The sequence below is a fragment of the Monodelphis domestica genome, chromosome 4 (assembly GCF_027887165.1).
Source record: "Monodelphis domestica isolate mMonDom1 chromosome 4, mMonDom1.pri, whole genome shotgun sequence".
Classification (NCBI taxonomy): domain Eukaryota; kingdom Metazoa; phylum Chordata; class Mammalia; order Didelphimorphia; family Didelphidae; genus Monodelphis; species Monodelphis domestica.
In genome coordinates, this window is record NC_077230.1 from 90,199,541 (window position 1) to 90,219,582 (window position 20,042).

At 40.7% G+C, this 20,042-nt stretch overlaps 1 protein-coding gene across 9 annotated transcripts in view; it reads left to right on the forward strand.

The window, feature by feature from the left end:
- KALRN (kalirin RhoGEF kinase) overlaps window positions 1-20,042 on the forward strand; it is a 1,009,634-nt gene that overhangs the window by 563,319 nt on the left and 426,273 nt on the right. For all 9 annotated transcript variants that reach the window (XM_056793564.1, XM_056793558.1, XM_056793562.1 and 6 more), the window contains one exon: window positions 17,146-17,341. In XM_056793564.1, coding sequence (XP_056649542.1) covers window positions 17,146-17,341 — 196 coding nt within the window. The remainder of the gene's footprint in view (window positions 1-17,145; window positions 17,342-20,042) is intronic.

A 20,042-nucleotide genomic window follows, 5' to 3' on the forward strand; every position in this document is an offset into this window, starting at 1 on the left:
TACACACTTACTAGCAGTCTGATCCTGGGCAAGCAACTTAAACCTGTTTGCCTCAGTTTCCTTATCTGTCAAATGAATTGGAGAAAGAAATGGCAGACCACTCCATATCTTTGCCAAGAAAATTACAAATGAGGTCATGAAGAGTTGGTCACAACCAAAATGACTGAACAACAGCAATATAGCCCATGTACATTAAATATCTTTGGGGAACTCTCAATAATTTTTAAGGGTATAAAGTGGTTCTGAGGCCAGGAAGTTTGCCAATCACTACTCTAGACCATTATTGCCTTTCCGTGATGTGATTTATACATGATCACTCTCTTGGAGCAGACAGACTCCTTAATTTACAACCACTGAAGTCCTTCTCTTTATGTGTAAAAACATTTATCTTTGTATACCAGGAAGGAGTGTTGGCCTACAATTAAGATATGGATATGGTCGGGTAGAGCACATCAGACTATCAAGTTTAAAAACACCTGACTGGTAAAGTCATTCAGACTGTGTTCATGGAAGCGATCATGAAAAGACCATACTCATTCATTCACATGTTTATTTATTTTTTATTGGTTTGCACAATCATTCATTTATTTATTTATTTGTTTATTCATGTAGATAGTTATCTGACTATCTGTCTGTCTATCTATCTATGTCTGTCTATCTAGAGAGCACTGGCATGAGAGTGGTTGGCTAAAATCAGCTCTGATTTTGACGCTGAAATCCTAGAAGGTCTATGATGAAAGTCCTTACTCAAGATCAAATGGCCAGTGTTAATTTTTATAAGGGGATGAGCTTTTTTTGAATGGCATGGCATTTAGTCCTGTGGGCAATTAGCAAATTCCCAGGGGTACAGGCACCCACTTTCCAGTTAAGTTTCTTGGGAAAGAATCAAGCACAACCAGAGGTGCCAAAAGTGACCTGAAACAAACCAGAGCCAGTCCTGTGATTTCAGGACTCATAGCTATGATTTTCCTGTCCTTAGAGAAAGCAAATGCTGAGCATGCTCCAGATTCTTGTGGTTGGCTGAGAAGACCACAGGGAGCTGGGGCCCAAAGAGTGGAAGCATCCAGCCATGACCTTGAAGCTTGCTCCTCCTTCTTCATCAGGCCACTGATCTTACTGACTCATTTAATTAAATGAATTCAAAAATTCATGATGCTTAAACTATTGCATTGGACTTGCCATAGTAGATTGTATCAGGTCTGAATTAAAAAATGGTTTGGGGTCTAAGACTGATGCTACCTAAAATGAAAACTTATCATTTCAGATCTACAAGGCATCTTATCCAGAGCAAGGGCAATGGCTCCATTTTTCAATTTCTTGGAACTACTAGAAAATCCATAGAGAAAAGATTTCATGTCCTATTGGGAAGCCTATTTTTCATAGGTCTTCTCTATAATTAATCTCCTATGACAATAGCATCCTATGTATTTGCTAAGGTAAAACAAGCATTAATAGAGAAGAAATGAACAGACTTCTGAACAACATGGAACTCAACGTGCAACACCTTTTTCCCTTTACTATTCTTATTCACTTTAGCATAGTACTTAGCATGGAGTAAGCGTTTAAGAAATGCATTTTTTGTTTACTCATTTATTCTCTCAGACAATACTTCCCATAAGACATTCCCCAGTGTACTTACCCTCCTACAGAGGCATAATCAGGTTGGGGGGGGGGGGGTTGAGGTATTAGCCCAAATGCTACGATGAAAGGATTTATATTCCCTCATCACAAGAGAAGAAATTCCACCATCACTGTGCCTCATGCCATAATGTCTTCCAATGACCCTTACTCTTGAGAGAGATTCAGAACTGGGCAGGCCATGGGAGATATAGAAGCTAAGGGCTGGCATTGTAGGTCAGTGGAAGAGAAAGCAGAGACAGAACACCCTCTTTACTCATAATGGTACTCTTCTTAGTCTCCTTCTTGTGTGTTCAGGTGTTCACACAGATTCTACTCTTTGTGGTCCCATGAACCATACCGTCCAGATTTTACTCTTCTTAGTCTCCTTGTTGTTCAGGTGTTCACACAGATTCCACTCTTTGTGATCCCATGAACCATACCGTCCAGATTTTACTCTTCTTAGTCTCCTTGTTGCTCAGGTGTTCACACAGATTCTACTCTTTGTGGTCCCATGAACCATACCGTCCAGATTTTACTCTTCTTAGTCTCCTTGTTGTTCAGGTGTTCACACAGATTCCACTCTTTGTGATCCCATGAACCATACCGTCCAGATTTTACTCTTCTTAGTCTCCTTGTTGCTCAGGTGTTCACACAGATTCTACTCTTTGTGATTCCATGAACCATATTGTCCAGATTTTACTCTTCTTAGTCTCCTTGTTGTTCAGGTGTTCACACAGATTCCACTCTTTGTGATCCCATGAACCATACTGTCCAGGGGGTTTCCTTGGCCATTTCCTTTTCCAGTGGATTAAAGAAAACAGAGGGTAAGTGACTTCCCCAGTGTCACATAGCTAGGAAGTATCTGAGGTCAGATTTGAGCTCATGTCTTCTTCCTGACTCCAGGCTTAGCTCTCTTTCCACATGCCACCTGTCTTCCAGCAGGCAGAGGTTAAGTAATTTGCTCAAGATCACACAACTGATAAAGGGTTTAAGGAATTTTATCTGAACTCAGGTCTTCCTGATTCTAAGTCCAGTGCTCTATCCATTGAGCCATCTAGCTGCCCTACATTATCTCTTTCTATCTTCCATCAAATGTTTTTGCCCCAAGTGAAAAAACAATTCCTTATATCTCTAATTGTCTGCCATTCCACATTTATGTCAAAGACAGCGATCCCTCACCTATCATGGGAGTTACATTCTAGAGACCCGGGGGACAGGTGAGAATTCTCAAAGTAGCGGCATTTTATTTATTTTATTATTTATATATATTTTAAGGCTTTATAAACCCTTCCCACTCTCCACACTCTTATTAACCAACAATCAGTGAGCCAATCAACTCCCAGGATACAGAACACAGCGCTGTGGTTGGTTAGCATTTCATTCCATCAGTCGATAGTGAGCCGAGATGAGTGTAACTGCAATATAGAATTGGATTTTTTTTTTTAAACCCGCAATACAGTGAAGCTGTGATAAGTGAACTGCGATATAGCAAGGGACGACTGTAGTCCTTAAAGCATGTCCAGAATAGTGAAAGCATTTGGATGACAGCCTTACTCTAACAAAACCTATAGAATTACAGTTGGCATGAGAGGACTGCGATGAGATTAGGAAGCAAGATTTATTAGCTGTAATATTTTGGGGGAGGATAATACAGCCTAGAGAAGGGGAATCTGAAGAATAACCACTAAAAGTAGAGTACTGGACTTGGAATCAGAAAGTCCTGGGTTTGAATTCAGGTGCGATAATTAATAGCTTAATGACTTTGGTCAAGTGACCTCACTGCTCTGAATTAGTTTCCTCAGCTGTAATATCGGGATAATAATATCTGTAGGATTTACTTTATGAGTGTTGCAGATCTTAATGAGTTATATAAAAGTTACTACTGCAACTATTGATACTCTTAATTTTATATATATATATATATATATATATATATATATATATATATATATATATATATATAGGCTTTTTTCCTAGACGTTGTAGAGAAATTTCCTGATAAGGTCACTTTCTCCACATGCATGTGCTCTGCAATTTATTTACTTAAGATTGTGGCCTGTGTCACTAATGTATTAAGTGACTTTCCCAGGGTGACACAGTCAGGATATGTCAGAGGTAGCATTGGAGCCCAGGACTCCACTTTGTCACATTGCCTCTCTTCTTAACAATAATGGGCTATAAAATAAAATGAGGGGTTCGGAGTTAATAGTCTCCAAGGCCTTTTCATCTCTAGAGCTATGATCCTATATCTTTAGTTTGTTTGTTTGTTTTTTTGAAGAGTTATAATTTAGAGTTTAGAGAATCTTAGAGGAAGAAAAGAAAAATGGAGAGGAGGAAGGTGGAAAGAGTGGGATTACTAATGATTCAGTAGATAGAGTGCTAGGCTTGGAATCAGGAAGACTCATCTTCATGAGTTCAAATCCAGCCTCAGACACTAGCTGTATGACCCTGCATTAGTCACTTGACCCTGTTGGCTTCTGTAAAATGAGCTGGAGAAGGAACTGGAAAGCCACTCCAGTGTCTTTTGCCAAGATAACCCTAAATGGAGTCACAAAGAGTTGAACATGACTGAATATTAAGAAATACTAATACATCATATTATATAGATATGATCTCACTTGATCTTTTTAATAACACTGTAAGATAAACACTATTATTATCCCCATTTGACAGTTGAGGAAAATGAGGCAGACAAAGATTAATTGACTTACCTAGACAACTAGTATGTTTCTGAAGCCAAATTTTAACTCCACTCTAGGTCCAATACCGCTCATCTAGCTTTGGAAGAGATCTTAAAGATCACCTAATTCGACCTACCTCCCAAAGAAAAAAGGTCCTCCTCTATCTCCCTGTTAAATATTCCTTCATCTGCTTCAATATTTCTAGTGAGGCAGAGCTTAGCTACCACTCTAAGTTTTGGAGTATTAGGAAGCACAACATAGCGTAGAGAACCCAGGACTTAGAGTCAAGAAGACCCGAGTTCAAATTTTACCTCTTCCATTTACTTTCACTGTGATCCAGGAAAAGTCCCCTATCCTCTCTCAGTGTGGTATCCCCAAATGTAAAAAGTGAATCATTGGCTCGGTGACTTCTTTAAAAAAACCACCTTTCTTTCTTGTCTTAGTAACACCTCTAAGACAGAAGGGCAAGGGCTAGGCAATTAAGGTTCAGTGACTTGCCCAGGGTGACACAGCTAGGAAGTGTCCGAGTCCAGATTTGACTCCAGGACCTCCACGCCTGGCTCTCTCTCCAGTAAGCCACCTAGTTTCCCTCTCCCCTTTTTTAACCCTTACTTTCTATCTTAGTAACAGGATGAGGTTCAGTGATTTCAAAGGCTCCTTCCAGCTCTAAATCAATGATCCTACAAGAAGTGCTCACAAGGGGATGGGTAGCTGGGTGACTCAGTGGATTGAAAGCCAGATCTAGAGATCGGAGGTCCTGGGATCAAATCTGTCCTCAGATACTTCCTAACTATGTGACCCTGAGCAAGCCACTGACCCTCCATTGCCTAGATCTTCCTGCTCCTGCTTTGGCACTAATACCGGGCATTGATTCTAAGGAAGGTAAGGTTTTTTTTTTTTTTTGGGGGGGGGTTAAAGTCCCTACAAGCACACACATAGTAAAGAAGGAAGCTGGGTTAAAAGTGTTCAGCCACAGCCCTCATAAGTTTGGCTAGAACCTCTGCTGTACCTTCTCTGGCTCAGTTCCCTGGCTTATGGGGTACAAATTTTGACTTGCACGGCATAGCCTCAGCTTTTCCGTGCTAACTGAAGCCAGTCTCCTTAATGACAATTTACTCCTTCAGCACTGAAGCCCAGTCCCTCTGTGTCTAGAAAGACTCAGGTTCAGGGTTACCTCTGCAGTGCTGCAGCCATCACAGCCCATCTCCCTGCCACATTGCTGAAAAGCTCTCATTGTTAGCAAAGTCTTTATGTTGAACCCGAACGTGCCTCTCTATAACTTCTGGAGCATCCCTGGTTTTCTTCTAGTTCTTCCCTCTGAGACTACCCCCTCCCTTTTATATGGCGTTGCCTTGAATATTTGGAGATGGGCATCAAGTCTCCTGACCCCCCGAGACTTATCTTCTCCAGACTAAATATCTCTGGTCTTATTATCCCAAAAGATGGTTTCCAGATGCCCGCACATTCTGATAGGTCTCCTCTAGCTACTTTCTTGTTCGTCAATGTCTCTTAAAATGTGGTACCCAGATTTGAACAATGCATTCCAGACGTGGCCTGTCCAGCTCAGGGCAGAAGTTATGGCTTCCCTTGAGCTGGACACCTCATTCCTATTAATACAGGCTAGCCATTCCTCGTTCGTGCCTTGTCATGTCTGCATTCTTTTCTCCACACTCACCAACCATCTGCCTGATAATCCATTCTGGAGATTTGCCAGCCTTGCTGCTATTTCCCCCCACTCGTTCCCTCCTCATGAAAATTGGGATACTTGCCCTTTGGGCCCCTCCCGCATTCTCAGTGGTTTCTTAAAAATGTCTTCAAATAAGTTTTGGGGGAAAAGAAAGAAGAGTCTTTGGTCGTGGAGAGAGTCAATTGACCCAATTTATTGGTTTCTGCAAGCCTATCTAATAAATTGATCATACTTGGACAAAAAAAAGAAGGAAGAGACTTATTCTTCATTGTTCCAGTGGGTGAAAGTTGTGAGAGGCAGATATTGGCTTAACAGAAGGAAAAACTCTCCAGGACTTAGAGCTATTTGATCATGGAACTGGTCTTGTTTTCGGGAAGTTGGGTCTCCATTACTGTAGACGCCGTAGGGTTATCCATGAAAGACCCTTTAGAAAGGATTTTTCTTTTGGGTCAGAATGTGATGGGGACAGTGAGATCACAGCTGCCATTTTCTTTACCTGGCTAAAAGATGCACTGGGGTGTAGAAGGGACTAGGTATTTGTCAATGACCTAGCTTATGACCTTCATTAAGGAGGAAACAAATGGAGTGAATCACTGAGGTAGCATGAAGGGTTTGGCTTCTCCGGGAGAAAGAACTTTCAGAGAGTAGGAGCTGTCAAACACAGAGATGGGTGCCTCAGGTTGTAGAAAGCTCTTATGAGGAGAGCTTTTGAAAGTCGAATTGATTTCTCTTCTCTCTGGGACCCTGCCCAGATTTGGAACAATAGATGAGATCATCTCAAGACCCTTTCCAAACCCGTGTGTTCCATAAAGCTCTGTGATTGCAGCTTGGTCCTATGTATCATGTGGCGATGATAAATAAGATGAAGATGAAGGAGGGAATAATAGAAATAAGTTCACCATAAAATAATTCAGTAATTTCTTAGTCTATTGGAATGAAGAAAGATTTTGTGGCCCACATTCTTACAGCAACATGAAACATTCTAAATTTTTTTGTCCTTGGATTGTCATAAGGGATTATTGGTAAGCATTAATGGTATGCATTGCTTACTGTCCTCGCCTCCCTTTTCTATTGGATACTCCATGAAGTATCCAGGCTTTCTTAGAGAATAGGTAGAAGAAATCTAGGATGCAAATTTTCCACTATGAGCAGCTAGGTGGCACAGTGAAAATCAGTAAGACTGATCTTCCTAAGTTCAAATCTAACCCCAGACATTTCTTAATCATGTGACCCTGGGCAAGTCACTTCACCCAATTTGCCTTAGTTTCCTCATCTGTAAAATAAGCTGATGAAGGAAACGGTTGGACATGTAGGGTTTGCATTCATGCCACATGCCAAGCCACCCTAGGATCTTTGCCAAGAAAACTCCAAATGGGGTCACAAAGAGTCAGACACAAGTGAACAACAACAAAAATTCAAGCAAGTTGCTTAACCTTTCTGGGACTCAGTTACTTCATTGGTAACATGAGTTGGACTAGACATCTTTTGAACTTCCATCTAGATCTAAATCTATGATCCTATGATCAACTTAGCCAAGATCACACAGACTCATCCCTAGGCTGACTGCCAGAAGATGAATCTTCTTGATCACAATTCACAAAGATCATCTATTAAGGCAGAAAGGAGCTAAAATCTCCAGTCATTAAATCACTGGTCTTTGAAGTATTGGGGTACATTCAGTAATTACAAGTCACAGTGCTTTTGCTCTACTACTACTATTTTTTGTGAATCCAGAGGTAGTAGAGAATAATGCAAGGAGTGCCAGACTTAGAGGAACAATTGTTGTTCAGTCATTTTTCCATCATGTCTGACTCTTGGTGACCCCATTTGGGGTCTTCTTGGCAAAGATACAGGAGTGGTTTGCCATTCCCTTCTCCACCTCCTTTTATAGATCAGTTAAGTGACTTGTTCAGGGTCACACATATCTGAGGAAAACTCAGATTTTCCTAACTGCAGGCCTTTCACTATAATCACTGCTCCACCTAGCTCCCTTTCATATTACTGATGGGGAAATTGAGGCCCCAAAGAGTAAATTCTCAAGGTTACATAGAAAGTAAGAATCAGAGTTTGGATTTGAACCTGAATTCTCTTGGACTATTTTGAAACAGCATTGGCTGGGGCAGTCTGATACTCAGTTTACTTTTATGTTGAATGATATTGAATATATTAATTTGATAGAATATATTCATTTAATGGAAATTTCCCCTTTGAATGTGGGATATTTGGATTTTTTATTGTTGCGATTCCCTAACTGAATGTTTCTTAGAAACAGCATAACGCTTTTCATCCTTTAAAAAATACTCTAGATATAATGAAAATACCTTCATACCCAAATGATTTGCTTATTTCGAGCAATATATTCAGTTCAGTGACAGTAAGACACAATGGAAGCGTTTGGTGTTCATCTTGATGGGATTTGACCCTACACATAATATATGTGCATATCTGATTTGATTAGATTACATTGCATTGTATTTTCCTCCCTCGTGTATTCTTGCTCCCAAACCCTCCATTTTGAGGAGAGAGAACACAATGAAATCTCCAAGTCTGCCAATTACATGAAACAGTTGTTGAGTAGTAAAGAATTCAGCTAATGGGCAGAGGCCTCAGAAAGATCTAACAAATGTGTTCAGGTGGGCAGAAAAGTGGCAAGTGAGTTTTAATGTGGGCAAATGCAAGGCATGGTGTCCGAGGGGAAATAATTGGAACTCTCTAAAGAAGATGAAGGGTTGTGAGTTATTGATTATGACCTAGGAGAGGGAGGTGGGAGTCCCCATTGGTTGTTCCCTGAGGGCATCAGTCCAGTATTCTCTCCTAGCCCACTGACCCTTGGGGCTGCTCTTGGCAACAGAATAGGAGGCTGAGCTTTTATGGCAACTTCTATTTTCCTGCAGAAATCAAGTAGGCATTGTGAGAGCAAAGACCTTCCTCCAGCCTTCTCTCTGATTTCCACGATGACTGTGTCTCTGGGGCAGGGAATTGTTGGGACAAAAACACTGCCAAGGAGCCTCTCCACAAGGTCACCACTTTGGAAATGGCGCTCCAATTAGCTAGCAAGTGGGAGGGAAAGGTAGGCCGCTGGAGCCCGAAAAGGGTCTGAGTGGGCCAGCCACTGAGGTGGGGATTATGTAGAGCTAATTGAGTGGAAAAAAACAAACCAAAGTAGGTTGATTGAAAGTTGAATGCCCAGTGGAGAGCTCACATGGTTCAGCCCCTAGTTTCTGTCCTGACCACATTTCTTCCAAGTTGCTTTTCAAGTAGAATCAAAGAACCAACATTTTCTGGAGATTGCATTTTGCATTCTGTTTTGGCTTGAGCAAAGGAACACAAGACCTCCTGCCAAATATTAAGGAAGGGCATCATTTATTGCCAGGCACTAAGCTAGCACTTCTCCCCACTTTGGTGAAGAGAGACGATACTGACAGGGGAAAGGCTTCCAAACTCATTTTCTCCATGAGGTTATGTATTCTCTCTCTCTCTAGAACCCCATCTAGCCTCCCAACTTCTCTACTTCTGTTGGGTAACACTACTCTTCTAGTCACCCAAGGACCTGCCTTAAGACTCACTTTCCCTCACCCCCTCTTGACACCCATGTCTGATTTGCCAAATCTTGCCAACTTTTCACCCACAATATCTCTCCCACCAGTTCCCTCCTCGTTACTCATTGGGTTACTACCCTAATTCAGATCGTTTTTTACGCCTCCCCTGGAATATCATAGTGGACTCCTAATTAGCCTCCTCTCCATTCTATGAAGTCAACTATCACCTTTAAGTGTACTAGTTGAGGGGGCAGCTGGGTGGCTCAGTGGATTCAGAGCCAGGCCTAGAGACCTGGTCATATCTGGACTCAGACACTGCCTAGCCATGTGCCGATGGGCAAACCACTTAATCCCATTGCCCAGCCCTTACTACTCTTCTGCCTTGGAACCAGTACTTAGTATTGATTCCAAGATGGAAGGTGAGGGTTAAAAAAATGTACCAGATATCAGATACTGTACTAAATCCTGGGCATACAAAGAAAGGTAAAAGCCAGTCCCTGCTCTCAGGGAGCTCACAGACTAATGGGGGAGAGAGCATGCAAATTACTATATACCAACAAGATCTTATTAGGACAAATTAGAGATAATCAACAAAGAGAAGGCACTAGCATTAAAAAAAAAACAGCAGTCTAACCTCCATCATTAATTAAATTTTTATTTATTAATTAATATTCTCAAGACCAGGGTATGATCATGTCACTACTTACTCAAAAATCTTCTGTGACTCGAAGGTGCCTCCAGAAAAAAAGACAAACTCTTCAGCCTGGCACTCAAATCCTTCTTCTGGCTCCTGGCTCCCCTGTTAGGTTTTGTTCATTCATTTCATTCCTTTCGATGGACAGAACTGCCAGCTTTTTCCTTAACTCCATATTCCATCTTTCTTCTCCTTAACTCTGCACAGCCTAGTGTAAAAGCTAATTTAGTTTCTAGTAATGGAAATATTATATTTTATGAGGTTTATTAAAGATGATTAGAAATCAAGGATACACAATAATAAAACCACGTATCTCCATTTTTACACTAGAAAGGTCCTCATGGCAGGAATACAATTCCTTCTCACTATTACTCTCTTAAAATCCTGGGTTTCCTTCAAGGCTCATCTTCAATGCTTTCTTCTAAAAGAATCTCATCCCCTGCTCATTGGTTGGGAAAGCTGGGTGGTACAGTGGATGGAGTGCCTGGCCTGGAGTCTAGAAGACTCTCTTTTCTGAGTTCAGATCTGGCCTCAGATATGACCCTGGGGAAACTACTTCATGCTATTTGCCTCAGTATCCTTATATTTCAAATGAACTGGAGAAGGAAATGGCAAACATCTACAGTATCTCTGCAAAGAAAACCCCAAAATGGGTCATGAAGAGACTGATACGACTGAAATGACTCAAAGCCAACTCCATTTGTTCGAAGTATTCCCTTCCACAAACTACCTTGTGTCTATTCTTCTGCGTATATGTTGAGTGTAAGTTCCCCAAGAGCAGTGACTCCCCTATTATTATCTTTGTCCCCATCGCCTAGCCCATAGGAAATGCTTACTAAAAGTCAGCTGAGTGGAGTGGTTCACTAATAATTGAATCCCCTGGGACTAAGATGCTTCAGGAAGAATTAGCAGAAGGGTCTTGAATGGGTGGATAAGGAGGGGCCTGGAGAGTATTAGAGGTAAGGAATGTGTTCTGAATGAAAGAATACACTTTTAACTGTGGGATTCTTATAGGTTCACAGATTTAGAGTTGGGAGGGATTTTATTGTCATTTTGTCGTTCTCCTGTCTAACTCGATAGGTCCCTGTGAGTTTTGTCCACCGAGTTTTCTTGGCAAAGATTCTAGAGTATTTGCCATTTCTTTCTCCAGTTCATGTGACAGATGAGGAAGTAAGGCAAATAAGAGTTAAGTGATTTCCCCAGGTTCACACAGCTAATAATTAATTGAGCCTGGATTTGAACTCAGATCTTCCAGATTTCACTGCACCTCCTAACTATCCCAGAAAGGACTTTATAGTTTAATCTTATTCCAAGTCCTCGTTTTACATGTAAAGAAATTGAATCCTAGAAAGATTAAGGGATTTGCCTAATGTCTCACAGGTAATAAGTGTCAGAGACAAGATGGGAACTGAGGTCTTTGACTCCAGCACCTGTGAATTTTTTTCACTCCTCTGAATCACACTTTTCTAAAGAAAACGAGTCCCTAAAACAGTTTGATGAAAGAGTCGGCTACATGTACATGGTAGCAGAAGGGAATCCTAAGCAGAAGCAGATTTGGCATCAAAAGATCTGGGTTGAAACATTTGCTCTCTAAGTTACTACTCACTAGACATTGGATAACACAGTTCACATCTGAGGTCCCCCCCTCTCATTTCCCTATAAATAAAGTGAGGGGATTGGGTAGCTAAGAGGCACAGTGGATAGAACACTGGACCTGGAGTCAGGAAAACTCATTTTTCTCATTTCAAATCTTACACTTCCTAACTGTGTGACCTTGGACAAGTCACTTCACTCTGTTTGCCTTAGTTTCCTTACCTGTCAAATGAACTGGAGACAGAAATGGTAAGCCATTCTAGTATCTTTTCAAGAAAACCCCAAATAGGGTCCCAAAGAGGAGACAACTTAAATGACTGTATGACAACTACTACATTTGCTGGAATAAGGGTGTTCAGAGAGGCAGCTTCAAGAAGTAGAAAGGACCCTTGATTTGGATTTTAATCTTGGTCCTGATTCATACTAGCTCTGTGATCTATGTAGGACAAGTCACTTCAATTCTCTGAAATAAAGTTTCTTCCTTCGTTCAGTGGGGACAATATTTTTGTGATCTTTTTGCAGGGATGTGGGGAAAGCACATTGGAAAATAATGTGCTGTGGATTGGTGAGTAGTGATTTATAGGTTTCTCTCATGTGGTTGAATTCCTTGTTAAAATCTGATTTTATTATCTTTAGAAAAGACTCCAAAGCCCCAACAAAGCAAGGAATGCTATGTGTATTCTGCCTGCTTTCCTCTCAACTGGTAACCCAACCCTAGAATCCAGCAGTTGTGTTGTAGCAAAATGACATACATGTTGCTGGATTTTTCACCTCATTCTGAATTGACACCTGGTACAAGATCTCATACAAGAACTCCTTGTAAAATCTAAGTTAACTAGGGCAGGTCAAATGGGGCTTTGCCTGAGGGTACCAAATTTATAGGGCATTAACATCCCTTGTGACGGTCCTTAGAAACAGAGAAACAACAGAACTAAGTATTTTGTAAGTAAGAGAAAATGGTTCAAATGAGAAGTTACAAAGACAGGATGTGGGCAGCAAGGTGGCACAGTGGATTGAGTGCCAGGCCTGGAGTCTGGAAGATATGTCTTCCTGGGTTCCAAGCCAGCTTTAAACATTTCCTAGCTGTATAATCCTGGGGAAGTCCCTTAATATTGTTTGCCTCAGTTTCCTCGTCTGTCAAATGACCTGGAGAAGAAAATGGCACACCACTCCATATCCTAGCTAAGAAAACCCTAAATGGGGTCATGAAGAGTCAGACACAACTGAAAGACTCAACAACAACAAAGAAAAGACAACATAGCTGAGTAAGTCCCTTCCTTAAATAACATTTCATAAATAGCATTCCAAGACCATCCAATGAAGTTCATGTTTCAAGTCATCGGCCCCTGGCACAGTTGGTTATATTTGCCCCATTTGCCTGAGGTTCAAAAATCCTACTCATACCTCTCTTACACCTCTTTTCCCCAGCTACACCTGTCTTTCTACTACTTCATCCTCCAATATATTCTTTGTGCTTGTGAGTGAGAAAAAGACCATTTTAATGTTAGTGATAGTTTTAAGATAATCATAATTATAATTCTAAGATAATTAGTATGTCATGATTTTATAAGGCTTTTTCATCTATATTTTAGTTAAGATTTAAAACTGCTTTCACTTAGGCTTATGTACTTTCCTTGTGTTCAGAGTCTGCATCAGTGTCTTGACCTTAAAGTTTCATAACTAGATATGGAACTATCATCACTACCCATCCTTATCCAGAGCGGGTCCAGGAAACATCCTTCTCCCCCCATATAACCATCAAGTGACTCTTAGGTCATGATCTAAAGATCTCTCTCATCAAATAAGGGGTGCTTCCTACATGATCTAACCTATGGACAAATATGGATTGTTTCCTAGAAGAACTGACCAATGAGCATTGTCACTGGGTGACTGTGTCCTTTGAAGGGATAATCTGGTCTTCTTTTTTTTTTTTTTTGAAAATTTTTATTTAATTAGATTATTTTTTCATGGTTACATGATTCATGTTCTTTCCCTCCCCTCCTCCTACCCACCTCCCGTAGCCAATGTATCATTGGGGATGATCCCGTCTTAATGATATTTTGTGTACTTGTATGAAAAAAATAGATTCTTATTTTAAGGTTATAAAAGCAAGTTCCATCCAGTGGGCTTGGTCTCCTGATGTTTATCAGGGGTCTGGCTTTACTCGAGGACTTGGCCCTCTTCCAGTAAACCTAGTTAACTACCTGGCTTGGAAATTTTTGACTTTATTTATCTAAATTTGATTATTCTGAGAGAAAATTTTACTACAAGCCCATGCCAAGGAGTAGAAATCACTCTGGGCTGGGTAGGAATCTCTATGGTGGGCTATGTCATGACCCCATTATTGCGCTGATAAGCCCGAGAATCAGAAGCTCTGTCCATGCCTTTAACCACCTGTGAGTGTGAAATTAACTCCATCTTTCTATGGCTGAATAAGAGCAACAAAATCTTACAGAGTGGTTGCAAGGAAAAATGACACAGCAGAGGTGAAGACACTTGAAAAAAGTAAAAGGTGTTATGCAAATATCAAATCATTGTTTGTCTTCATGCAAGATGCATTTCTATGCCTATTATGTCACGTGGCTCTTGAACAATAAGATGGGATTCCTGCTTCCAGGATACACTGTAGTGGAGGAAGCAGAAGCCTGTGTGTATGATGGGACTAAAGACTAATGTCCAAAGGGAAGACTAATTAGCAAATTCATTAGCTAGAACAATGTTGATATTTCCATTCCCAGCTCTTATCATTTATTTGTTTGAACTAAGGTCTTTTATCTCTTCATTAAAGTCATTAGTACCATTCAATAAATGATACAATAAAATCAGTCCAAAGCCCTGCTTGGGAATTGGATTTTTCTGGATAGTCATATTTTCTAGACAATTGAGAGTTTGCCCTTTTAAACATCAACACTTATTTTCTTGTAAACATTTCTAGATGGAAATCATCCTAAAATTGCATGCTTATCTCCTCCTTAAATATTTAATTTAACCTTTTCTTGATGACTCAAGGTCAACATAATAAATAACAATTACTATACTGAGCTATAAATATGATAAAAATATGATAATATTCTCAGGGCTTATAAAGGTGTATATACCAAATGACCCCAGACCACTTTGTTTTATGAGTTTTTATAGTGCTTCTGTCACCTCACAGCAAATCAATGTAATGCAGTAAACATTTATTTAGTGGAGCAAGCACTGGCCTGAACACTGAGATTCTCTATAGCCCAATGGAAAGAACATTTGACTATAGAATTTAAAAATATGGATTCGACAGTCCCCTTCACCCTGAAAATCCCAAATCTGGATGATCCTTACCTTTGTTTCTCAAGGATATCGTGAAACTTTCATGGACCTCAATTTCCTTATCTGTAAAATGAGGGTGTTGGAATAGATAACCTGTGAGGTCCCTTCCACCTCTGGATCCATGATCCTATGAAAATTAAACCAAAAGGGCAGCTGGGTGGCTCAGTGGACTGAGAGTCAGGCTTAGAGATGGGGTCCTGTATTCCCATCTGGCCTCGGAAACTTCCTAGCTTGGTGACCCTGGGCAAGTCACTTAATCCCAATTACCTATCCCTTACTACTCTTTTCTCTTGGAACCAGTACACAGTATTGATTGTAAAACAGAAGGTAAGGTGTTTTGTTTTGGTTTTTTACGTTAACAGTTCCTGACTTCAAGGGACTTACAGTTTAATAGAGGTATTAGATAGCAATGCAGATAAGCATATACACTCTCTCATGTGCTCAGGAGATGATCATTTTCCTTTTTTGCTGTTGCAAAGTGCCTTGTGCCCCTGTCCTGGACCTGGCTCTCCAGCTCTTGCCCTGTTCTTCAGTTCACCATCTGCATTCACCCCAGGGAGGTGACACAGTGGATAGTGCCTGGCTTGGAGTCAGGAAGACTTGACTTCAAATCTAGCCTTAGACATTCACTAGCTGTGTGACCTTGGAAAAGTCCCTTCACCCTGTTTGCCAGTTTCCTCATCTGTCAAATGGCCTGTAGAAGAAAATAGTAAATGACTCCAGTATCTTTGCAAAGAAAACCCCCCAAATTAATTAATTAAATAAAATATTTTTAAGACTAAAAATAAAGAAAACCTTAAATGGGGTCATAAAAAGTCTGACACAACTGAAAATGACTGAACCACAGATCTGTACTCTCCAGCCAGAAGAATGAGATATCACATCACCAATGGTGACTCCCAATCTGATATAGTGGATCATTTAGTGCTTGAGGGTCCAGAAAAAAAATGATTCCCTTAATAAAAACCTACCCAATAACCCCCAAGTAAAAGCAGTCCCCAGAGTAGCAAAAAGCAGTCCCGTAAAGAATAGGTAAGTAAAAGTCACTGGCAACTGAAAAAGCAATCTTCAGGGAAGGTCCCTGGAGTCTCAGGAGCTCCCTGCCAAAATCTTAAAACTGGTTTTATGTCCTCCTAGCCCCAAGGGCCCATATTTAGGTCCCGCAGCAGTTCACCTTGAGAAATAAAGTTGACTCAAACTTATTGCAAGTCTGCTTCATTGTTTCTTTTGTTTTCTTTTAAAGCCTTACCTACTGTCTGAGGATCAATACTCTGTATCAGTTCTTAGGCAGAAGAGCAGTAAGGGCTAGACACTGGGGGTTAAGTGACTTTTACCTAGGATCACACAGCTAAAAAGTATCAGAGACCAGATTTGAACCCAGCTCTTCCCCTCTCCAGGCTGGGCTTTCTATCCACTGAGCCATGTGCCTCCTTGTTTTTTGATTTACAGCAGCCCTGTTGGTATTGTAGGAATACAGAGTTAACTCAAGGCTGCCTTCTTCCACTTGTGTCTTGGACTACAACACCCCTCTATGGCTACCACTTACCTGTGTGAGTTGCTTTCCCCTTTTAGAATGTCAGCTCCTTGAGGGCAGGGATTGTACTATCTTACTTTTTATATTCATGAACAGAGTGCCTGATACATAATAAGAGTCTGACCAATGATGCTTTTAATTAATTTATTTGAGATTTACCAAGAAGAGCACTGTGTGATGTCTGAAGGGAAAGGTCATTACTAGTTGAGTTTGGGGGTGAGGGAACTGGGAGGAGATCAAAGCAGATTTCCTCCAAGGCAGCAGAGTCAGGAAGATTTGAGTTCAAATTGAACCTCAGTCAACCACCCCCATCTTCAATTTCCTCCTCTGTAACATGAAAATAATAATAGCACTTACTTTCCAGGGTGGAAGCACTGGGTGGACCTTAGGCTGCTATGCAAACGCTAGCTGTTATGACTGTTATCCCATCGCTAAGATTGCCATTCTCATTAACCACATAAATCATGCGGATGGTGTTTTCCCCAAAGGTGACGGCAGAATTGGATGCCTGGAATGAAGACCTGCTGAGACAAATGAATGACTTCAACACCGAGGACCTGACCCTGGCGGAGCAGAGGTTGCAGCGTCACACGGAGCGGAAGCTGGCCATGAACAACATGACCTTCGAAGTCATCCAGCAGGGCCAGGATCTGCACCAGTACATTATGGAGGTCCAGGCATCAGGTAGGACCGGTGGCAGCCCCATTGCTGGGTTCAGAAGGAGGGAAGGCAAGAATAACAATGGCAAGAATGCCCATTTGTCTCAACATGGCCCCTTTTACAAGCACTCTGGAATCGATCAGTTGGCTGTTTCTTTTTTGTTTGTTTGTTTTCCTTTCTTTCTGACATTCCTATAACAGAAAGCATAGACATGTGTCATCTGTGACATCAGTTCAAAAGATGTCACGATCTATTTCTCAGGGCTTTTGTGAAAAACAAAAATCAAACACTTATACAGCTTCAGGTGCTACATCTATGTGCTATAATTGTTTTCATTATCCCCATTTTCCATATGAAAAATACCCAGTGCCCAGTGAAAAGTGAATTGACTTATCCAAGGTGTCATTTAACTAGGCTATAACAACATTTAGATTAGAACCCAGATCTCTTGATTTTCATTTCAGGGCTTCAGTCCACTAACCTACACTGCCTCTTTACATAGATTATGTCCTCCATGGCATTCCGGGGCAAAGAATGGGCAGCCAATCTTGACTCCAGAGTAATGTCAATGAAATGTACTTCTCTCCTTCTGGCAAAGAGGGTACAGATTAAGGAATATGTCATCAGATATGGCCAAGGTGTTTCTCTTTGTCAATTAGTAGACAAATATTTATTTATTTGTTTGCTTTTTTTTTTTAGAAACTCTCCCTTCTGTCTTAGAATCACGACTGCATTTTGGTTCCAAAGCAGAAGAGTGGTAAGGGCTAAGCAATGGGGGTTAAGTGACTTGCCCAGGGTCACACAGCTGGGAAGTGTCTGAGGCCAGATTTGAATGCCTCTCTGTCCTTTGAATCACCTGATTACCCCTTGACAAATATTTATTATGCACTTAAATGGAGCCATTTAAGTGCCAGACTTAAGACTAAATACTGAAAACCATAGGAAACAGGGGAGAAGAGGCAAAAATGCTATACCTAGCCTCAGGAAACTCAACACACAAATAATTATGCATATACAAGATATATATGGGGTGAATGGAAGGATATTTCTGTAGGAAGGGATGAGGGGACAGTGTGACGGGGGAACACATCCTACCAAAGGTCGGATTGAAGCTAAGTCTTAAAGGGAGCTATGAAAGCTGAGAGATGGAGGTGAGAATGGAAAGCAGTTCAGCCATGGAATCCGAGCCAATGAGAAAGCACAGGAGGCAAAATTCACATAATACTAAGTGGGCTAACACATTTGGATCATAGAACTGGATCATTGAAAGGGATAAACAAATTGTAAGGAGATCAGAAGACACTATGCTTTGAAGAGCCTTAATTACAGTGCCAAGAAGGACTTTGTCATTGATCCTAGAAATAATAGGTGTCAACTAGAATTTATTGGGTAAGGAGATATTCCCAACAAACCTTTGTTTTAGGAAAATCACTTGGGCAGCTGTGAAAAGCATGGCTTGGAGTGAGCAGCGACTTGAGGTTTCAGGCCAATAAAAAGGCTACAAGGGTAGCTAGGTGGCTAAGTTTATGGAGATCCAGTTCTAGAGATGGGAGGTTCTGGGTTCAAATGTGACCTCAGGAATTTCCTAGCTATGTTACTCTGGAAAAGCCATTTAACCCCTGTTGCTTAGCCTTACCTCTTTTCTGCTTTGGAACCAATACTTATAGAAATGTCAGAGAGAGAGAGACAGAGACAGAGACAGAGAGACAGATAGAGTGACAGACAGAAAGACAGACAGACAGACAGAGACAGAGAGAAGGCTTCAATCCTTTGGTTTGGGGGATGTATATTTGTACCCTAAGACAAAAGGTTAGAGTTTTATTTTTAAAGGTTGTTGTCATGGTCTAGGAGACAGGTTAGTGGTACAGTAGATAGAGTTCAAGGAAATGTGAATTCAAATTTGACCCCAAGATACTTAGCAGCTGTGTGACCCTGGGCAAGTCATTTAACCCTGTTTGCCTTAGTTTCTTCATCTGTAAAATGAACTGGAAAAGTATATTTGTATGTATATCCAGTATATTTGCCAAGAGAAACCCAAAATGGTGTCATGAAGAGTCAGACACAACTGAAACAGCTCAACAACAAAAAGTCCAGGCAAGAGGTGATTAAACTTGTACTAGAAGGATGTGTATATGAGTAGAGAGGCATTATAAGAGACATAGTGAGAGTCAAGCCCATTTGGAGAGAGTCTTTTCAGACTGACAGTGATACTAAAAAAAGTCAATGAAGCTTGCACTTTAAAAAGAAAGACTGAATGGGCTCTCTGTGCAAACCAGCAAAAAAACAAGGCTTAAAAGTCAACTAGGCTGCACCTAAACAAAATTGGGTGATAGCAAGTGTGAATTATAAATAAAATGTGGACACATTCCAGGTACTGGCTCTCCTTTTTCAATGAACTCTTTATTTTTTTTTAAATGTAAATGTATACTGAATTTGGGGATAGTTGGATAAAATTGAATGCAGTAATTAAATTAAAGAGTTAAATTGTTAGAGACATCCCCCAATAACAGTACATCTAAATTTAACATAAACAGTGTTTACTAAATTCCTACCACCTGCAAAGTACCATGCTAAATGCTATGAATAGTAAGACAGAATGAAAAAAAGATCCCACCCTCAAGGGTCTTATGTTCTACCGGGGAGGGGAGGAAGTAAGGATGGTGCATTTCCAGGGATGCAAGAAAGATCATTGGACAGCATGAGAGAATAGGAGAAAGGATGTAGT